Source organism: Phalacrocorax carbo, chromosome 1 (assembly GCF_963921805.1).
Source record: "Phalacrocorax carbo chromosome 1, bPhaCar2.1, whole genome shotgun sequence".
NCBI lineage: Eukaryota > Metazoa > Chordata > Aves > Suliformes > Phalacrocoracidae > Phalacrocorax > Phalacrocorax carbo.
The window spans coordinates 213,726,039-213,742,288 of record NC_087513.1 but is presented as its reverse complement, the minus strand read 5'-3'; the positions used below and the strand labels follow the sequence as shown (position 1 = coordinate 213,742,288).

Sequence of the window (16,250 nt, the reverse complement as noted above, 5' to 3'; positions counted from 1 at the left end):
TGCCCACTGGGCAGAGGGGGAGGCAGGGAGGTAGAAGAAAGCATTTGGCCCTCCGCAGTGTCAGCCTATCAGTCATGGGATTATCCATGCATGGAGGACGGAGCAGCCTTGCCCTTTCCCTCCAAGATCCTGGCGATCAATCAGCCACTTGTGAAATGGAAAAGAAAAAAGAAAGAAAGAAAAAGAGAAAGGGCTGAATTCAGGACTGCATTGCAGGAGTTTGGCAGAGACCAGTTAAAGCTTTTCCAAGCAGCTAGCAGTGCACAGCTTGGATCTAAACTGCATCTCCTTGCAAAAGCCAGAACTAAAGTGCTCTCCGTCCCAAATGCTTTGCCCCATGTCTCTGGCTGTCCTGTTTGCACTGAGGTGGTATGCGTTTTGATTGTGCTTTCTGCACAATCATCTGCACATCTCCTCCTAAAACAGTGTGCCAGTCTTAAACTGAAAATGTCACAGGCAATACCTTTACCCCACCTGCTGAGACAGGACACAAGGGGCATGAATTAGCCTCTACGCTGAGCAGAGAAAACACTGTTATCACTAAAGGTGTCTTATGTAACACCCCAAATTCTTTCTACCTGGACATCAGTAGTCCTATAAATAAACCAGTCTGAACCGTAAGGGTAGACTCAGATCCCAAATGCTCTGAAATTTAAGGAAGATAGATCTGAATTCAACACCTCTGACTTGATGGTATTAGCAACTGTAAGAGATTTATTTATATTGCTCTATTTAAATTTTAAAAAATCACCTGCTCCTGAAATTGAGCCTGATTCACCCCCTAAAAATAATGGCGCAAACCTAGACGTGCTGCGCTGTGGTCTAAGGGGTGAATTTGGTGTAACACAGGTGTGAGTGTGAAAGGAAGTGGGTCTGCGGATTAGGGAAAGAAAGCAAAAGCCAGGATGGGCGCAGAGAGCTTGTTCATGTGATGGACGTGGCTGCTATTTCCTTTAAGTGCTAAGTCAATGTCCTGTGAGTCATACGGTTTATCCTAATTGAACAATACTCAGCACCATGGTGAGAGTCAGCACAAAACCTATACTCCGTGCAAGCCCTGCTTACATGCTCCAAAGAAAGCCTCAAAAACCTGTGGATACTCAGTTTAACAGCCCCAAGCAGCAGCAGACACCCAGCTCCTTAAACTCGATTCCTGGACATCCAGCTCCCAGCACCCTCACCAATGGTCCGCCGGCTCTCTGCCGGGCAAATGCAGTATTTGCAAATGTGCCAGTAACCTCTGCCTGTGCAAAATGGGTTAGAACAGCATGGAAAAGGAGCATGATGTTGCCTAGACTTCTGTGCACACATTTTAAGTCAAAATTAATAAGTACAGTCTGCATAATTTACACAGTTACATTTTTACAGCTGTTAGAAAACTCACGCTACAGGGGAGAACTTCACCAAGGGCAAGGACTTCCATTTGGGACTTTGGGTCCTGAGAAGCAAGGCTTGTTTTGGGCCAGAACAGTCTGGAATGGTGTGCTGGAGTTGGTTTAATATGTCCGCACGTGTACATTAGACTTTTGGCACCTCCTTAGTCACCCCATTAGCCTCTGTTAGAAGTAACCTGGACCATCTGTGTTTTCTGCATTTGCAGGAGCTGCTGCACCTCTGCCCAGGAGCAAGGCAGGGACCTTCCAAGCATTCATTTGGGGTGACAGCTCACCTATTTGCAGCTGCAGGGAGGTCATGCCTTACAAAGGGAGAAATGTGAGAAGGTTCTGCAATTAGACTGTTCCCATTTTTATTATTATTTTTAATTGGTAGCAGATGAAGCATAAAACTCTCACGTCCAGACAGAAAGTCCTTTCAGCACGGCGGTGGCCATGCAAAAGGAGGTGCTGGAAGCTAGTCAGCATGGACACACACAGCACTTTCCTCTTGGCAAGCAGTTCCTTTTCTCTTCTCTGTTTTGCTCAGGACTGGAATATTTTCCCCTTTTCCTTTGATTTAGATCACACAGCGCATACCTGATATCATCTATCACACACCCACAGTCTCCCAGGACGCGTTGGCTTGAAGGCTTCAGAATCCCAAAGAGATAATGTGCTTAAAAAATTAAATGAGTTAAATGAGTTGGTTCCTTCTCCCTCTGCTTCCAGCCCTATAAAGGCACTTACAGGGCACATCCTCAGCTTGGAGAGGAAGGCCAAGAGACTGGCTCTTATGTAGCCGCAGGTGCACCCTGGTATTTGCAGTAAGCTAAATCTCTCCTAGTCACCTCATTTTGCAGCTAAGCTGTATATGCCTCTTTCCACGGTCTCGGGATTTAGGGTTGGGCCGGTTTTCATCACAGTATAAGACTTCTGTGTTCTCCAAATGCTCTGAAAGCAGCAGAATTAAGGAAATACTGAAATACGGGAATGCACACAGCAGCCACTCTGAGCAATAAATTCATCACCTGCTAACACAGCTGCTGCCTCCCATTCAAACCTGCTGCAAGACTCAGCACTTACAATTACAGTGACAATTATTAGGCCAGCAAAAGAAGCTGTTGCCATCCATTCCCAATTGGAAATGTATTTAGCTAAGGTTCAATGCACAGAATTAAAATGGTATTTGGTGCTTACGAGGCCTAATTGTTAGCTTGTAAACATTCAGAGCTTTCATTTATCACATTACCATTGTGTAGAGACCTGAGCCTTGGGAATTAAAGAGAGCATCCTAAGTACCGTCTATTCAGAAATCAATTCCTTGCCTGAGTCTCTGGGTTTCCTCATTTTAGCTTTTTCACATTTCATCAGCCTTTTAAAACTACAAGTCAAATAGATCGGAAAAAAATTCACTATAATAATATTGCATACAGTGCCAAAGTGTCCTAATGTACTTTGCAAACTATATTTTGCGTGCAATTATAGAGCTGTGCACCCGCCGCCTCAGAACAAGCTTGCCTCTTCACAATTTTTCAAACAACATTAAACACAACATTAAAAATAAATCTATAAGAGACAAACTGATACTACTCAAATATGTATGAAGGCAAGTCCTCTCCCTAATGACACACGGCCAGGTTGCAGCCACTGTCTGCAGAATTTTCTGACTGCCCAAATGAGAAAAGGAAGATTGTTCTCTAGCTTTTATGATACTCATAATTCCCCTGATTCTCAACTGAACTCTGACACATGGCATTCATGTCAGACCAGGCCAATGGCTCAAAACATAACCTCACAACTTTGTGAGAGTACTGGAGAAGTACTATTTTATCACGGCACTTACCAGAGTTTCACTGTAAGTTCTTCAGAGGAACAATGATAAATTCTAATTATTTTATCATGAAAAAATTGTGGAGCAAAGAAACCTTGCTAGAAGAGGAGGGAAAGCAAAAGCCAAAGATGTTTCTCCTACTCCACTCTGCTGCAGGAGCAGAAAGAGACCCTCACTTGAACTGCTCTAAACCAAGGACACCACCAAATCCCATAAAACTCAGTGTATGACCTGAGATATCATCAGGTGATAAAGCGATGTTGTTAATGCTGTAAGCCAGTTTTTCTCTGAGTCAGGAAGTGGCTGCTCCTCTAAAGGTAATAAGTGTTATTTATCTCTGTTTTTAACTAAGAGAGAAAAAATTGCAAAGCCTTTATGCCAACTACAAGGCAGACTGAGTGTGCATCTCACCGTGGGTAGATGCTGACCGTGATGCCCAGTTCTAGTACCTCAGTCGCCCAGAACAGGGCATTGACTGGGGCACCAAATGCTGCTGGTGCTGGGGTGGGCTTTCTTCTGAGTCCTGGGGGTCATTGGGAAGCCATCCAAGGTCCTGTTGCATGCTCAGTCCAACTGGCTCCTGCCTTCCACCCATTACAGTGTGTGAGGTTTGGCAGGGTTTGGTCCTCTGTAAAACAGCATCCTACATTATGGGTCAAAGCTCCCCTTACCACAATCTGAAGATCTGGCTCCACGAGACCCTTTGCCCTCCAGGCAGCTGTGAGCCACTTCTTGGGCAGTCCATGAAAAGGTTTTGAATTTCTGGGTTTGGCTGCCGTGATGTGTAAGTATTTCATTCTGTACGGGAGGATGTGACCTTCGAAACTAATTGGGCACACAAAGGACCTAAGCGAAAGAGCCTCATCTGGGCTAAATAATGCATAGAAGCTTTGACTTTGGCTCAGAGGGAAATTGAATTAACGTACAGTGATACCATCTCAATGAGCTAATCAAGATAATTGCCATATTCTTCATTTAAACAAATACATTAACAAGAACTTCCGGATTCTGAAGCAGATAAACAGCAAAGGCTAAGAAACTTTGTAAAGGCTGGTAGCAATTTTTTCAGGTCAACTGAAAAAGCAGCAACAACAAAGGAGCAAGTAGTCACACAGCATCCTTTGTCTTTGACTTGAGGAGCTGAATAAGAAGAAGCCATTCCCCTGGCACAATTTCCAGATCAACTTCCTTTGCTGCTGATTATCACTGTCACAGGTTCAACGGGAAGGCAAGTCTTTAATCCGGTTACTGGACAAGCTGAGCTGCACTGCATTAATTGACAATGAATGTCAGGCCCTCTGCAGAGGCAGAGAAGGTCTATATGATGCTAAAACCCTCAAAGAAGTCCTAGATAGGCCTTTGGGGGACAAGCTAATTACTTCAGGGAGTTAAGTTTCACTCCTAAGGAAAGGGAAACTGCACAGCATTACATACTGAACCTTACTCAGCGCTAAACCCAATAAAGCAGGCTTTGGTGTAGGATGTGTGAGAGGAAGAGCTGTAAGTGCTGTGAGCAAGTCTGCCACCACCTGAGGAGAGCATCTGTCTCCTTCCCCTACAGAAATGAACGGGCAATGTACCAGCCCAGCCTGAACCCTTGGAGGACCTGGAGTCCCTGGTGTGCCCTGGAGATAGTCCTCCAGGACTGCATCAGTGTATCCTCTCCAGAGTCACACCACCGTGGGCAGACGTCACAGCTCTTTGAGCCTTATGATAAAGGCTGAGAAGTGCCCTGGTAGGAGCAACCACTGAAGGGGAACAGAGATGCTGGCCGTGTACACAAGTAGCGTTGCCGCTCTTGCAACACCATTGCTCTTTCATGTTGGGTGTCTGGTTTATAGTCCTCTGTAAACAGTCAGGTAAAGGTAAATCTTATAAAGATGTTCTTCATGGGGCCACTGGTGCAGTGCAAACTTGCCAGCTGAATTTACGTTTACTCTTAAGTTTTTAAACAGTGGTGTCCAGCCTGTCCCAGCCCATAAACAACTCTTATGTACTGCGAGAAACGTGAAGCTTTTCCTCAGAGTCAGATTTGATGTCTTTATTTCCTTGACCACGAGCAAAACAGAAATATGAGCTTCACCCTCTGCCTCAGCCAGGACTGAAAACTACTCAGAGCACCTTCCAGTAGCTCATGATCGCAGGATTTCTCTAAATCACTTAAACTTCCCCAATGTAAATTTCCTGACAGTCTCATACAGAAAACAATAACCGGAAGGTATTGAATGCTCATTTGGTTTACACCGTCATCGTTGGCTTCTTGGATATTGAAGAACTTGGATTCCATCCTGACATGACTGCACTCATCCCTGCAGATTGTGTTTGACTCATGCAACTCTTCTGTCTAGTGAGAACAGATCTTTAGAAAGGCATCCAGAGTCATGACCTAAGATACCAAGAAATGGAGAATATACTGCTTCTCATGGTTGGTCGCTCTACCGGTTAGGTAATCTCAGCCTTAAAAAATCACGCCTTCCTGTCAACTTGAGTGTCTCTAGCTTTGCTTTCCAGCCCCTTACCCTTCTCAACCTTTTCTCTGCTAGATTACGGGTCCCTCTGTAGGTGATAGTTTTGTGCTGACATGCTGTGATCTAGACATTCCCCAGTCATCTTCATGTTAAGATAAATAAATCAAGTCTTAGTTCTCCAGCATAAAGCACTTTCTCCCCATGAATGAATTTTTATAGTGTTTTTCTGCACAGACTTCAATTTCCCCTGTCCTTCATAAACTGCAGACAGCAGAACTGACAGTATTAGTCTCATCAATGCTGTAGAGAGATAACATCAGCTTTGCACCACCCACTACAAGCAGAGTGGGGTAAGGAAATGTATTCATTTTGTTTGTCCACCCAAGCAACAGGTTAGACAGATCTGCCATGGAATTATGCTGAGAATCACACTGGATCGCTTGATGCTTTGCTCACTACAGTCTCGGAGAGTCAATGCTCAGCCCCATTCTTCAGATGTAGCCTGTTACATGCGTACCCTGGCATTAGACCGTGTAAGAACATATTTTGTTTAAACAAAACCTACTTTATCAAGCAATTGAAGCATCTCACCTTTATTTACTAATCTTCTCATTTTATCAGTTCTGATTTTATATTTTTTCCCAGATTATCCATGTAAAAGCTGTGTAGAACCAAGCCCTGCCATTTGACCCAAAACAACCCGACTGGATGATTCGCTATTGCTGATCACCTTTTGAGAGCTATCACAGGGCAAGTTCTTGAGCCATTTGATATGTACTTCTCACAGCTGAGAGGAAGAACAGACTGATCTGCTTTCCAAGTGCCTAGTGGACAGGATAGGATAGGATCAGATAGCATCAGATAGGACAGGACAGGATGAAGAACGGTAGTCTCTGATTCAAGCAAGGAAGATTTAGACTGAGCATATAAAAAAGCTTTTATAGATTTTATTTTTTTTAATATAGCTTACAACAATAAGATAGGTAAATACACTGTTATCACTAGCAATATTTCTGAATAACTTAGAAAACTCTGATAGGATCCATTTGTCCAAATTGTAGACATCTGCAATGTAAACATCTGTGTCTGAGCTAATAATTCTGGACTACCTTTACAGAGAGAAACTTTCAGAATACAACTTGTTTCATCTCATCCTAAAGCAGATACTTGACATAACTCGTAAGAAACCTTGAAAGTGCCTGTTTCTCTCCATTGCCTATAAAGGGAAGCTGAGGTAACTAATTCAGATATAGACTCTTACCCTGTAGTTGTACAAAGTTGCATCAGAATCTGTCAGGAGCAGTTAAATAGAGATAAGTGATCACTAGTTTGGATGAGATATCTCTGAAGACACATTCCCAGTTCTATTTTCAGTGATGCTGCACTATCATATAGTGCTGACTTGCTCTAGTCAAGATTTCCGTAGTCTAACCACTGGAGAATACTGTCTTCCATTTAGCTCTAAAAAGCTTTCTTATGACTCTTCTGAAGTGCATAAAAGGACCAGAATGATGACTTTCACAAATGCTCTATTTTGTTGGAATCGCAAGAAATAATGGATCACTGTTATAAATATATCCACAGAGTAAGTTAGATTTTAGCTTCTGTCTCATTTTACCTCCTTTATATTTTCAGTCACACTTTTAAATAAAAGAATATGTTTGAGGTATAAATCTGACCATTATTAGCTGTTATGTTTAGTTTGCTTCACTGTCCGTGGCTACATCTGTTTTTAAGCACAGGAACTATTGGGTTCTTTGCAAAAAGAAAATATCTTCTTGATTTAGCACAATATAGCAGGCTTTACTCCTATAGAGAAAACCACCCGATCTTTCCTCCCTAAAGCTTCCCTCAAGCATATTCAATGTTCGAGATGGAAGGGTATTAACTTTGATTCACTGAGGAATATTGCTACAGTAATTGCAAGCAGAACGTTGATGGAATGCAAATCACCTTTCAAAAGATTCATCACAGAGTTTTCATCAGTTCTTTTTGAGGCAGGGGCAGTAATAGTGAGTATTAAGAAAAGAAATCTGAAACTGGGCCTGGAACATTTTAAAGAAAGAACCAAAGCAACTGCATGTCTGACACATGAATATGTGGGTTTAGCCAGCTTTCCTTCCCTGAGTCTCTTTTATTTTACAGTTTTTTTTCTTTGTAATCTTGGGAACTGTCTATTCCAGCCAAATTGGGCTCTTACAATGGGTCTATTATTATGGGAGCTGAACAATTCCATGTAACCATTCAAACCATATGGGAAATTATGCACTAAAAGGAGCGTTTCAAAGAAGATAGACTTGAAAATAAAAATGAAACTAAGGAAGAGGGAGGGGAAAGGTTTCTCAACAGCAGGATGAATTTGCAAACCATCCTTTTAGATGCCCTTCATTGAGTTATCTTTTTCCTATTTGATATCAGAAGCGTGCTGTCTTCGTGGTATTTGTAAGCTGGGAATTGGTAACAGTGATACAAAAAAGAAGTACAAATCTTCAAGTCACTGCCATCTCTGGGTTTTCCAATGCATCCCCTCTTCTCTTTGCTCAAAAAATTCTTTGGGGCAATGATGGTCTTGAACAGTTCTGAGACTATTTTTAAAGTTTAGTGAGGCCAATTACAACAATAGAAACTGAGCAGTCCATTAATTACAGAATCGTTTTCTGAGCAAGCTGTCATCAGTCATTGCCAGTTGTCATTTTACATCAGCCATTTCAAACAAGCTCAAAAAAGACACTGCAGCATAGGAAGTAGGTGAAAAGCTGCGAAAAAGAGGATCCGATGGCACTTTCACACTTCCGAGGCTTTCAAAGCCAAGCAAAATTCTCTGACATGCAACCTAAATCCTCAGTCCCGACTACAGTTAAGGAGAACCAGGTGTCCAAATTACTCAGTTGATTTAGAGAAACTCAGCAGAAACTCTATCTGACTCTTGACCTGGTAGAGGGAGCTTATTCGAACCCTAATGCACTTAATTCTAGTATTTAGTGGTTGTGTGATATCTAATATTCTCTGTTCTCACCATTTTATTTGGGCAATAATTCCATCCAGGGAATTAAATTCTATCAACCCTGCAGGGTTCAAAGAACACAGAATGAAGTCAGCAGCATAATATTCATAATATACTTACTCATAGAACGTTGTCCAACCATTTTCATTGCTTTTAGTGGCAAGGAGACCGGAGTTGCCATGGTATGTCATCATTGCCACTTCATGCCCCTGTGTTGTTACACTCTTGAGTGCGCTGTTGGTACCAATTGTCACCCAGTAGACTTGGCCATCAGGCACTACCAGCCAGAGGGGCATCCCCGTGGAATCTCTTCGGATATTCACTAAGTTGCCATTATTGTCAGTGATCAGGGTTATATCTCCATCTCCAGAATAAGTAAAATTGTAAAGGTAATCTCCAGTGGTAAGGCTCTGAGTATAAAGGTGCTTACCACTGGTGTCAAACAAGTAGAGTTCCTGGTCTATGGGTGAGGATAACTCATATAGATTTTGCGTGTTGAGGAAAGGTTTGTTCTTCCGAATAAAGCGGATTCGGATATTTCCAAGATCAGCGACATACAGCTCTCCATCTGCACACACCGCAAGGGAGGACGGCGCGTTGAGTTTGGCATCCTTGGCATAGCCGTCGTCCCCCGAGAAGCAGTCACAGTTAGCATCGTTCTTGCAGTCACAGCTGCTTGGTGCTCCAGCAACGAGAGAAATCTCTCCATTGGTGGTGACCTGCCTGATGCGGTTGATCTTCTTCTCATCGGTCTCAGCGATATAGAGGACCCCATTATGTGAGACGGCCAGGGCGGCAGCAGACTCCAGGGTGGCGTGGATTGCCACCTTGCTAAGGAGAAAGTGATCCATGCCTGGCACCTGGCAATGCATGGGCCTCCCGGCCACGATACGCACTTGGTGGTTCTCAGATATCTGTAACACAACGTTATTGTCGAGCACGTACAGCGAATTATCCATTGGATTGACTGCCAGATCAGTGGGCCATTCTAGACGAACCTTAATGGTAAAACAACACAAGGAAATTATTATAGCAAGACTTTTTTTCACTGCATGGTTACAATGAGGATGTTTCAACATGGATTAAAGGGAGTCAGAGTGAAAGAAACATAACTAATTTTTAATGCTTGATATGGTGGCCAAAGAGGACACAACCCTGGTGTGAGTGAGGGGGCTTAGATCCTGGTACATGAAGCAGATGCCCGTGGACACCCACACTCTGCATTGCAGCAGTGCTGGGAGCAGGGTGATGGACAGAGGCAGACCCTCCTCAGATCTGGCTCCCTCTGGCTTGTATCTGCTTCTCTACCTTGGTGTGAGGTGTCAGGGGCTGTGGGAAGGGGCATAAGTGCTCAGGGAACGCAGGAGTAAACAAGAAGAACCAAAGATTCAAGGGGTGTTTCCCCTCACCAAACAATCCTACGCTTTATGAACTGATGGAGGCTGGACCCGATAACAGGGCCTGGGATTGGGAATTTTGTTGTGTGAAGTGCTACGGAATCACACAAAACAATGATCCTTTTACTAAAGGATTTTCCAGACAAGTGGCCCAGGTCCCCTGGGTAAATGACAAGGAGGGATAGAGACAAAACTGGCAGCTGTGTCAGCAGTTGTGTATGTCTAAGTTATCACCAACGACTGTCTGCTTGATGCTGCAAAAATGCAAAATAGCAATTCAGAAGAAATTCAGGCAATTTCAATTTGTGAAATGAAATATTTGTGTCTTCACAGTGGTTTTCACATTTTTTTCTTTAGCATAATAGAAGAATGGGTTCAAGTAATAGTGACGCATTACAGTTCTACACTGATAATCCATGCACACAAACTGAAAAAGTGACCGGTAATACCACAAGTGAGCGAGCACTACAAGGTCTCTCTTTCTAGCTCTACTTCTGCCATACACTGTCTTTTCAAGTGAGTCTACTCTTTTAGCTGCCAAACCTAAGAAATGTTTACCAACAGAATTCAGGGTAATTTGATTTTTTTTATAAAGAATTGTTAGATGTGCATTTTATTTGATTATTTTCTCTTACTTTAGGTTTATATAGAAAAAAAAGTCAACGTTGTGCTGATGGGAACCAACCAATGCTTAAATGTTCTCCTAATGGTGCATCTTCCCCATAGTAGAGGTGTGAAGGGTGACTGGAGATGAACAACTGTGAAGAATGCTCTTGGTCACTTCCAGACAGGTTTTTAAATAGATTTCCAACTGGTTAGAAAGAATAGCTATTCTGGTTGCATACTGCCTTTCAGTCTGCCAGGCAACTCTAAGTCAGAGCTGATGGACTTGGTATCTAGCGGTTACTGAGAAGCTGGCCACTTTGTGCCATTCTCCCTGCACCCTTGTGGTTTTTTTTGCTCTGTACCCAAAGCATGATGTGCTGTGACTGAGAGCTCTGGGATCTGGGCACGCTCAAGGCTGCGCAGTTCCAGGATCTCACTTCCTTCAAACCTTCCTCTCCCACCATCCATCTCAGTTGCTCTGCTTCTCATTTGTGGGAGGTGACTAAATTTGGGGGGGTATTTTGCATCTATAAGGTGGCAACCTTACTGGAAGGAAGAGGAGCAGATACCAGCAGGCTCAAGTCCAGCAAACCATCTCTCACTGTGATTTTATTTAAAATCAGGAGCAAGAAGAGACCAGGTAAGATCTAGAGGCACAAAGGAGACTCCTGTTTTTAAAGCCTATAGCTGAACATCTCCGCCACAGCTGTGCTTTATTTTTGATGCCTCTATTTATGTTTAAATTCCTTTTCAACTTTTTTTTTTTTTTTAAGAGAGCATCAGATGCAAGGTGTTTACTTCATTGCGCCTTCTAATGGCTGGGCTTGTGAACCTTATTTTCATGGCTAAGCAGTGTGCTGAGCTCTGTCTATTCTGGTTCTATGTTTGCAAAATCTTCCTTTTCTCAGCTCCTGGCCTACATTAACCCTTCCTGTAGTAAAACATTATAGCCTGTGGTTTTCTCTTTGATAATGCATGCCTCCGTCCCTTCCAGTGGTCTTTAAGCTCTGCAGCCTTGTTAGCATCAAGAGCAGAGCTTATTCTGAACTGACAAGGGAATTTTCAATTTCTTAAAAAACATTCCTTGTCAACATTGGCAGCTGAATATTTCATGTCCTCATGTCCCAGGGAGCCTCAGGGACCTGACAGAAAAGACCCTTCTCGCCACTGTAAATGATGAAAAGCTACTTCCCAAGCTGGGTTTTCTTTGCCTGGTTTAGGTTTTTGGTTTTGTTTCGTTTTTTTTTTTGTTGTTGTTGTTGTTGTTGTTTGTTTGGTTTTGGTTTGGTTTGGTTTGGTTTTAATTAAACTTGTCCAGAACAGTACCAATTAATCTGCCCATGACAGTACAGGTTAATCTAAAAATGGCTCCTGTCATTTTGTGAAGGCAAAGAAAGAGTCTTTATGATACATTTTCCCTCATCTAAGAAGTTTTAAAATATGACATTGGTATACACACAAGCCATATAACATGAGAGAAAATTATTTTTAAAGCCTGAATTCACAATGGTCTTATAGTAACTGCCTCTGAAATTCAGATAAAGAAGAAAATAAGCCTGCAAGATGAGAAACATACTATGAGATGGCTTTAACAAGCAAAATTTGCTTCTATAGAAGGCATGAGAGCTTTTAAACTCATAATTTCAGCTTGTTCATAAATTGAGGACAGTGGGAACCAGTTGCAAAGAAGCAAGAATAATCTTTTCAAATCAGAGGGAAAAACAAGAACAACAGATTCCATATGGGAGCACGGAAATTATCTAGGTAGTAACAAAAAGGAAACCCCATTGACATCTATTGTGGCTGAATAACAGTACTTAGCCCTCCAGCTATGATCTATATTTTCGTAGGAGAGGGCAACATTCTTGTAGCTAGGCAAACAACAAGTGGCACAAAGGATTCAAAGGACACTATCTCTAAACTGGCACAATTTGACAGGTTGGCCAGAGCCCCACAAAACCGAGTGCTGGGCTGTAACAGATTTCTCTTCTGTGCCATCCAGAAGTACAGCAACCTTCAAACTGAGATTTCGTTTTCTCTCTTTTTTTTTCCCCTCTCCACCTTTAAGCAGCAGGACTTAAAAGCCCAGCATGACGGTAGCTGCAACCGATTTGCAATCTGACGCAATTCAGGGTTCTTGTTTTCCTGCTGTTGCTAATTTTGGCACCGCAGCCTCCAAACAGTATTTCCTAGATGTTAATTTCCTTCAGGTCTAAAATTGTGTTGGCCCAAATTAGGATGGGGGGAAGCAAAGAAAAAAAGGCGTGATTAGCTAAGTTTTTGTAACGGAGCATGGCATGTAGCCCTACTAAAATGAGTATGGCTGCCTGGCCTTTTTAGTTTAAAGCAACTAGTTTCTTGAGAAATTAGTCTAATGAAATCTGCCTTCCCAGGAATCTGTGTCTCTCAGCTGATCGGGAGCTCTGAAAGAGGTATCTTCTGTGGCTGGGACATCTTTAAAATCTCTCTCCCCATAGATCTCTGAGTTAGGTCGGACAGATCTTTCCTTCAGTCTTTATAAGATCTTTCTTTTTGACCCAGTCATTTTCATACCATAATATACGTAGAGATGTAATTCTCCTTGAGCCCTTCCCTCTTTGTCAAACGCGGGGAAGCAGACAGACATGCAGACAGGGTGAAGGCATAGCCTTCTATTCTGTAGAAACCCAGCCAAAACATTGTCTTACCTGAGAAATGTCCATGACAGAGTCGCAGCTGAGAGGCCGAGCAGATGTCAAATCATTGGAACCCAACACAGTAGAGATGATTCCATTCTGATCAATCCGCCTGATCATGGTACCATCCACGAAATAAATCAGCCCAAACTTGTCCACGGTGATGCCTGGGGAGGGAAAAGCAAGACAGTCAGAAAAGCATGACAACCCGACAATTATAAGATGAATGGAAGATGATGTCTGCTTTGATGCTCATACAAGAATAAGACTGCTGGTTTGGTTTGGTCGGAAGCAATGTATTTTATGGCGTTCAAAAGGGATGAGATGAGAGTTGGTTATTCAGGACTCCTGGTTATCAGGTGCTTTGAACTGGCACCATTCCACTTAAGGCAGTTCCAACGGGTACATGGTGCAATTTAGAAATCTCTGCTCGCTTCTGGAGAAGGGCATGACATTCAGTGAACAGCGGAAAGGAAAAGGTTTTCTAATACCTCTGTGTCTTGCATGTTCAGAAACAGGGAGTTACTGCTCATGGGATGAATATTAAGCATGAAAGTTTTACACTGGCCAAATTTCCAGAAATGGTGATGAGAAAAGCTCTGAAAGATCCATCAGGTCAGTCAAATCCCAGATGGATAAATGTGTAGGGTTTTTTCCTAGGATAATCCTACTAAACTATAGTATTTCACCTGTTTCTGAACACAATTTCATTGTCCAAACCACCTTGCAGACATACTCCTGTTGGTGGATTTGAGGTCTGCCGCCAACAGTTAGACTGCTGATTCTCGTTTCCTCACCTGCAGACCTGTGCCATTTCACTTCCCCCTAAGCAGCATTTCTCAAGTATTTGTTATGTTAGCACAACCTCCTTTAATCCTCTTTATCCCAGGCTAGCTATACTCTGCATCTTCCACCAGAGGATTTCATGGTGTTTTACACTTACTAATTAGACCTCATAGCAGTCTGTAAGTGTGATCATCTTAATTTTACATATTGGGAAAATAACAGATAAAGCAATTTTCACAAGGTCACAGAAAAAGTCCATGACTAAGGCAGGAATAAGAAGCTAAGGGCCCCATTCACCTCTCTTTTATGCTAGTATAAATTAACAATAACTCCACAGATACTGATAGAGTCATCCATCTCATCTACTCTATGGTGGCAGGATGCTGCTCAGCATAATATTTGAGTGTCTTCAGAGACTCAAAGAATGTGAAGGAACAGTACAAGAATGTAGAAGCCTGTAACACCCTTTTCTATGCAAGCGGAAATTCTGTTTGGAATATATGAGTATTAGGACCTTCCTGTTTGGTTTCTTTCACTAGCAGGGCAGCAATCACTTGGCAAAAAGCAGACATCTGCATTGTGCATCCAAGCAAGTATCTAGAGCTTTTCCAATCAGCGGAGAGAAATACTTACTTTTAGGATACAATTCATATCACCCTAAGGGAGATATCCAATAGAAATTATCTGAATCCTTCTAGAAACACCTTTTCCTCCCCATTGACTATAAAAGCCTACAGCAAATATCTCCAAAGGAAATGTTTATACTGTAGACAGATAAAGTTGGTGAGATGAATCCTCACTATAATGTTTTTTTGGCTGTCATCACGGTGACAGAAATGATGGAAAATCTGTTTCAGATAGCTTTGAGAATGCTGAGAAGTTATCAGATCCTGTGTTTCTCCAAAACGCTGTTTTACAGCCAGATCCCCTTGTTTGAAACATTTACCCTGAGTCTTCATCCACTGTGAGCTATGCTGTGAAGTACAGATGCAGCCGTTCACAGATCAATAATTGTAGACTTTCATGTAGCACGGACTAATCCCCTGATTGCTTTGACAATTAAAATCATGGCCTTCAGCCAGCACTGTAACTACTGCATGGGCTGGAAGCCACAGAAGTGGATGACACGTAGAAAAACATATCCTATTTGGTCATTCAGAAGTCGCAGAAGATAACCTAGCCTGGAAGTAATGGCAAGAAAACCTCAGGACTAAGTCATGGTCTGAGAGAAAGAACGAACTTCTCCGTTGAACTGAGGTAAAGGAGGGGATTCAGACCGAGTTGCAACCTGTTAATTCAAAGTCAGTTAGTAGTCAGGGAACTGGTGTTTCAGACCACTGAGTTGAATGGGAGCAGTGTATTTTTGCTAGGAGATAAAACCAGCATTTTCTTTGGTTCTTTGCAGCACCTCCCTGTCTGAAGGGCATAATTTTGACCTGGATTGGGTATTTGACCATCAGAGCAGTAAGGTTTCAGAATAGCCTCTAGGGCAATGAGGAAAAAATTACTTGCTGCTTTTAAGATAAAGTTCATTAATTTTGGAGGGGATTATAGGGCAGGATTGCTGAGATAATGGATGACAGGAGTAAATGACCCGAAAGATTGCTTCTAGTCCTATATTCCAATACCTGTGTTTAGTTCATGCCAAGATAGGACTGATCTTTGCAGGACCACGAAACAAGAACCTCGAAGAGTTGCAGCAGGTACCCATTGTACACCTGATTGCTACGGGAGAAGCCACAGCAGTGGTGGCCATTTATTCTCGCTATGCAATATAAACCCATCAGTTGTATCTTAGAACCTTGTCAGAGCTGCAGAGGGATCTGGGGGGTATAAGCATCAATATCTCATTGACATCCACAGTTTTCTGGAAGTTGTCTTCACCTGCCATGAGATCTGGCACCACTGTGTTCCTGTTCAATGAGTCATCCGGGATACTGGCACATGCCACCTGGCCCTGGCGCCTGCTGTCGAAGGTTACCGCTCCTCTAACTATTTGCCTGCTGAATGGCAAGTTCTGTAACATTTGTTGGTGTTTGCTTGACAACCAGGGATACAACTGAGCTCTTTAAGCAATATCGTAGATGTGACTTTTCGAAATAGGCAT

The 16,250-nt window shown here is 42.6% G+C and overlaps 1 protein-coding gene across 6 annotated transcripts in view; it reads right to left on the bottom strand.

Annotated features, from left to right (window-relative positions):
- TENM4 (teneurin transmembrane protein 4) overlaps positions 1 to 16,250 on the bottom strand; it is a 607,970-nt gene that overhangs the window by 32,068 nt on the left and 559,652 nt on the right. For all 6 annotated transcript variants that reach the window (XM_064441474.1, XM_064441478.1, XM_064441476.1 and 3 more), the window contains 2 exons: positions 13,370 to 13,524; positions 8,800 to 9,677 (listed from right to left, as the gene is read on the bottom strand). In XM_064441474.1, the coding sequence (XP_064297544.1) occupies positions 8,800 to 9,677; positions 13,370 to 13,524 (1,033 nt within the window). The remainder of the gene's footprint in view (positions 1 to 8,799; positions 9,678 to 13,369; positions 13,525 to 16,250) is intronic.